Raw genomic sequence first — 4,721 nt, forward strand, 5'->3', positions numbered from 1 at the left:
GCGGGGAGCGCCTGGGCGAGCCAGGGCTGAGGTCCCAGGGACAGAGGGGCTCTCCAGGGACTCCCAGGCTGCTGCCCCGTGCCGGGCACGCCGGGGGCTCCCGGATGAGCCCCCCAGCAGGCACAGGGGGCCCAGCAGGCGCGGCCAAGGCGTTGGAGAAAGATGAGCATGGAGACGACGGAGGGCAGACGGACAGGGCTGTGGATGGAGACTGCGGCCGAACGGCTGCTTCTTCTTGGCTTCTGGGTTTTAGTTAAAAAGGCCGAGGGGAGCCAAGGGGGAGCCGGGGCAGGCCCGTGCCCTGGCCCACTGTGCGTGTCGCTCCCGCTCCGCGGGACGGCCGGGCTGGAGCATCCTGGAGTCTCTGAAGGAGCAGGGCAGGTGCAGAGCAGCTGCCACGGGGGCTGCGCCAGGGTCTGGCATTGCCCGACCCCACTGCCTGCCCCGAAATCCGAGGCCGTCGCTCTTGTCCGTGTCCCACCGTGCCAAGGAGCAAAGGCCCCCTAGATGTGTCTCTCCGCTGGCGCTGGCGGGGAGAAGGGCAGCTCTCGCAGGGCTTTGGTAGCTCAGGTTGTACATCCAGACGTCGGTTAGCAGGTGAAGTCCTCAAAGGTGCCCCGGGCCGGGTGGTGAGGTAGGATGTTGGCTGCGTACGTCATGCCTGCTGGGTGCCCCCGTATGCTTTCACAGGGATTCTGCAGGATAAACGGGATTTTGGGGCCACTGCTTTCATCCAGGTCCTTGCAGAGACCCAGCGCCATCCCCCCACCGCATCTCTGCCTGGGCCCTCTGCTCTTTTCCCAGGGGCTCCCCAAAACGGTGACTCCCCACCCCCCAAGCTGCAGGAAGGGACAGGCAGGAAGGGACAGGCAAGAGGGGACAGGCAGAGGGGACCGTGCTGTGCCCCGCACTCACGTGGCGTTTCACGTCGTCCATGCTCAGCGCAACGCCCTTGTCTGTGTTGTTCCTCTTGTGGTTCTTGCGGCACTTGCCCCGCCGGCACAGCCGGTGCTTTATCACCTGCCAGAGCCACGTGTCAGTACTGTGGGGCTCAGGGGTGGCCATTCCCCTCATCCCACATGAGAACAGCCTTGAGATGGAGGAGACACTCACCTCATAGGCGTAGTCAAACAGCTCCAGCACTGTGAGGATGCTGGCCCCAATGAACAGCCCCATCTGCCCTCCAATGTCACCTGCAGAGGAGAAGGAAACCATCAGGGTGGCCTGAATCCAGAGTCAGGTGGCAGAGGGAGCAGAGAAAGGGCAGAACTTGTCACTGCTGTGACTGGTGCCTGGTCATGGCAGTGGGGTGCCCTGCTCCACAGCTGTGCTCTTGGCACATCCCAGTGCCTTGGGAACGGGCCATGGTGACAAGGCCAGCACGAGGCCACCTCGCTGGGGGACTCTGGCTAGAGACTGTCACAGGGCTCCCCAGAACCACCAACACTCACCCAGCAAACCCGCCACCTCGTACGCCTTCTTCTGCTCGATCGTCTCGTAGTTCAGGGCTTCAAAGAAGATATCCAGCACCAGGATGTTCTCCCTGTGCAGGACAGAAGTGGCATCAGGCTGGGGTTTGGGATGGAGGGACCAGACCCTGCCCCACCACTACCGTGGCCGTGGTGCCTTACCCGATGTACTGCTCTGACTTGTTGTATTTCTTGGCCAGGTACTTGGCCGAGGCCTTGCTGGGGATCTTGACCATGGAGAGCTCTTTGCCATAGCGTGTCATGTTGCAGGGCATCTCACAGATGCAGTACTCATTGTCCTTCTCCACCAGGAAATCTGTGCAGGGAGAGAGGGGGATGGCGAGCTGGAGAAACCCAAGGCCGCAGCTCCGTCCCACCCCCGGGGCCGGACAGCCTCACCTAAGGCCGGATCCGCGCACTCCTTGTACTGCTCCGGGGTGCAGTAAGGGGCATCGCCTGGGGAGACACAGAGCAGGTGTTCCAGCTGGGACCACAGCGGAGGGCCGGGCCGGGCCGGGCCAGGCACGGGGCTCACCTGGCATGTGCACCATGCGGCAGTTGCAGTTCTCCACCAGGTAGCGGGTCTCGCAGTCGATGCGGCACGCCGTGATGCTGTAGGTGTCGTAGAACTCCGAGTCGCCCGCCACGGCCTTGCAGTCGCCCCAGGGAGGCGGCAGGTAGATGAGCTGGAAGGGGAGAGAAGCCAGCAGTGAGGAGAGAACCCAGTGTGGCAGGGGACAGACACCCTTGTGGCACTGGTCCCCAGGACAGGGACCTCCCCTCCATCCAGTGTGGGGACAGGGGCACAGCGAGGAGGCTCTGCTCCCGCAGCACAGGGTGGGAGGGGACATCCCACACTTGCCCAGTTCCTACCCGCTGCTCCTGGCAGGACACGAAGGTCTGGAAGCCAGGAGCGACCCCGAAGCCCAGCTGGTCGATCAGAGGGGGCTCGTCCTGGCTGTGGATCTGCACCTTGATCCCGGCTTCGAACGAGGTCTCATCTGTGGCAGAGAGAAGTGGGGTGAGCACAGCACTGTCCCTGCTCCGAGGGGCTGTGCTGAGCCTGCTGGGAGAGGGACCACAACTTCTGCCTCCCACGCTTCCCCTGGGCCAAGTCATTCATCCACATATCCATCCATCTGTCCATCTGTTTGCTGCACCATGTCCTTGCCCCTCCACCCCGACCCCCCTGCTCCACACCCAGGAGTGTGGCTGGGAAAGTATTTGACTCTATTTATAAACAAGTGATGGCTGCGTGTCTAAACGATGGGGAGTTGCCATGGCAAAGAGCAAAGACAAGAAGGAAAAGGGAAAGAAAAGAGCAGAAGTGATGAGAAATGGAAGGAGGGAAGAGAAGGGAGCCTGAGGGATGTGGATCTGTGGTCTGGGGAGGTGGGAGGGGGCTGGGGAGGTGAGTAGGGGCTGGGTAGCACCCCAGGAGCTGCTGGTGGCTGAGTGGGCCCACTGGGGCAGTGGGTTACCTGTTTCCCCCCACACTGGCAGGTACTCGTCCTGCTGGATGTCCAGCATGATCTCCAGGCCGTTGCCAGTGCCCCCCTTCATGGTGATGAGCCGCGGCTTCCCGTCCTGCCCCGCATTGAAGGTGTAGCACTTCCCATAGCGGGTGAAGACCTGCAGGAGAGGACACAGGGCTGAGGCTGAGGCCCCTCTGTGTGCAGCCACAGCACGGAGCCAGAAGAGCGTGCCCAGCCCCAAAACTCAGCCGTCCCAGCCTGGGCATGGTCCAAACTGAGCTCCTGACCCACAGGATCTCTCAGTGCTGGAACTGCCCATCCTGGCCCTGGTAGAGGAGGAGATGTTCCCACAGGGATGGACTCAGAGGAGACACTGCAGATTTACAGCCCCAGAGAGCCTACGGCAGCTGTGGCTCCCCAAGGTGGTGGCACTCAGCCTGATGCCTGCACCAGCGCCTCCTCCAAGCCCTCCTCCATCCCTGCAGAGGACAGGGCTGGACGGGATCCTGGACCTCCCCATCCCTCCTTGGCCGTTCCAACTCTCACCTCCGGCAGCCAGCATGGCCCCAAAACCACAGAGCTGCTGCCAGCCTGGATGAAGGGGCATGTCAGGGAAGTGGGCTTGCAACACATGGTGCCCCACAAGCCCTGATGGCACCCCAGGATGGAGGTGCCAGGCACCTCTTTAGCAAGCACAGCCCCAGGGACACACTCCGTGTCCCACCAGAGCAGCTCCACCGCCGGTGCCGTCCCCAGCTCTGGCAGATGGGGCTGAAATATCAGCCTGTCCCTGAGCAAGCTGCAAGGGCAGCATCACCTGCCGTGCCTGATCCAACACCAACCAGCTGCGGAGCTGCTCCCCGTGCCGGGCCACCCTGGGGCTACTCACCGGCGCAAAGTCCCCGGGGCCGCAGCGCTGGCCGCGGTAGCTGCAGCTCAGCAGCATGTCCTCCAGCTGGTGGCAAGTGCGGTTAAAAAACCCGTACAAATTTAGGGGCTCGTCCTCCTCCCAGGGGCCCGGCTGGGCCGGGGTGAAGCCCAGCTCCATCCCAGGCTCGTAGTCCACCAGAGGGGCCAGGTAGAGCAGGTCCTCGTGGCTGAGCTGCGAGAGCCGCACACGGTTGATGTTGCAGAAGGTGACGGCGGGGAAGGTCATCTCGGGGCTGTCCTCCTCGCTGAGCAGCGTGACGTGGTGGTACTCCAGGTAGTAGGCAATGCGGTCGGCCACCTGGTAGAGGAAGACGGAGAGGGAGAGGAGGAAGGCCAGCGCCCACAGCGCCTGCCGGGCGCCCAGGCTGCCCTCCACGAAGATGTGGCTCAGCCCATGCAGGGTGCAGCTGCTGGCAAAGGCCACGAAGTCCGTGGTTGCCCCTGTGTCCTCCTCGTCCTCTTCATCCTCCTCCTGCCCATATAGGAACTCATCTGCTTCATCTTCTTCCTTCTCAGTGGCTGCAGCATCTTCTGGTGCTTCCTCATTGGAGAAGGAGATGGTGCAGAATATCTGGAGAGGCATTGCCCAGCCTGGGGGTCCCAGCTGTAGTGTGGAGGTCCTGGCTCTGGTATGGGGGTCCTGGCCCGTGCCCTGCCCCAGCCTGCGGGTCTTCAGTCAGTTCCTCAGCAGAGAGGGGCTGGGGAGAGCAGGGGAGGGGGAAGGGGCAAGTTCAGAGAGGAGAAACGGAGAAGGGAAAAGGAGCGAGACGAGCGGGAGTGAGGGAGAGGAGCAGAGGGATGCTCGGAGCCAGGAGGGTATATCAGGAGCAGGAGGGGAGGAGGAGCG

At 62.9% G+C, this 4,721-nt stretch overlaps 1 protein-coding gene across 1 annotated transcript; it reads right to left on the reverse strand.

Annotated features, from left to right (window-relative positions):
• Nucleotides 1-6: 6 nt before the first annotated feature.
• On the reverse strand, nucleotides 7-4,472 carry ASIC1 (acid sensing ion channel subunit 1). Its single transcript, XM_005430103.2, has 10 exons — nucleotides 3,834-4,472; nucleotides 2,951-3,101; nucleotides 2,343-2,470; nucleotides 2,005-2,155; nucleotides 1,869-1,925; nucleotides 1,632-1,785; nucleotides 1,452-1,543; nucleotides 1,114-1,193; nucleotides 916-1,020; nucleotides 7-695 (listed from the first exon to the last, which is right to left on the reverse strand). Exons 1-10 carry the CDS (start codon nucleotides 4,455-4,457, stop codon nucleotides 591-593), a joined length of 1,647 nt encoding a protein of 548 aa, XP_005430160.1. The 5' UTR covers nucleotides 4,458-4,472; the 3' UTR covers nucleotides 7-590.
• Between the last annotated feature and the right edge of the window lie 249 nt (nucleotides 4,473-4,721).

Source organism: Geospiza fortis, unplaced genomic scaffold, assembly GCF_000277835.1.
Source record: "Geospiza fortis unplaced genomic scaffold, GeoFor_1.0 scaffold676, whole genome shotgun sequence".
NCBI classification, from domain to species: Eukaryota; Metazoa; Chordata; class Aves; order Passeriformes; family Thraupidae; genus Geospiza; species Geospiza fortis.

What these genes read in the sequence shown, in the direction of transcription:
- ASIC1 (XM_005430103.2), bottom strand. Translation starts at nt 4,457, where the DNA reads ATGCCTCTCCAGATATTCTGCACCATCTCCTTCTCCAATGAGGAAGCA. An exon ending in GCCCCGGGGACTTTGCGCCG is followed by an intron (nt 3,102 to 3,833) that starts GTGAGTAGCCCC and finishes CCTCTCCTGCAG; the next exon opens with GTCTTCACCCGCTATGGGAA. An exon ending in TGTTTGACTACGCCTATGAG is followed by an intron (nt 1,021 to 1,113) that starts GTGAGTGTCTCC and finishes TGGCTCTGGCAG; the next exon opens with GTGATAAAGCACCGGCTGTG.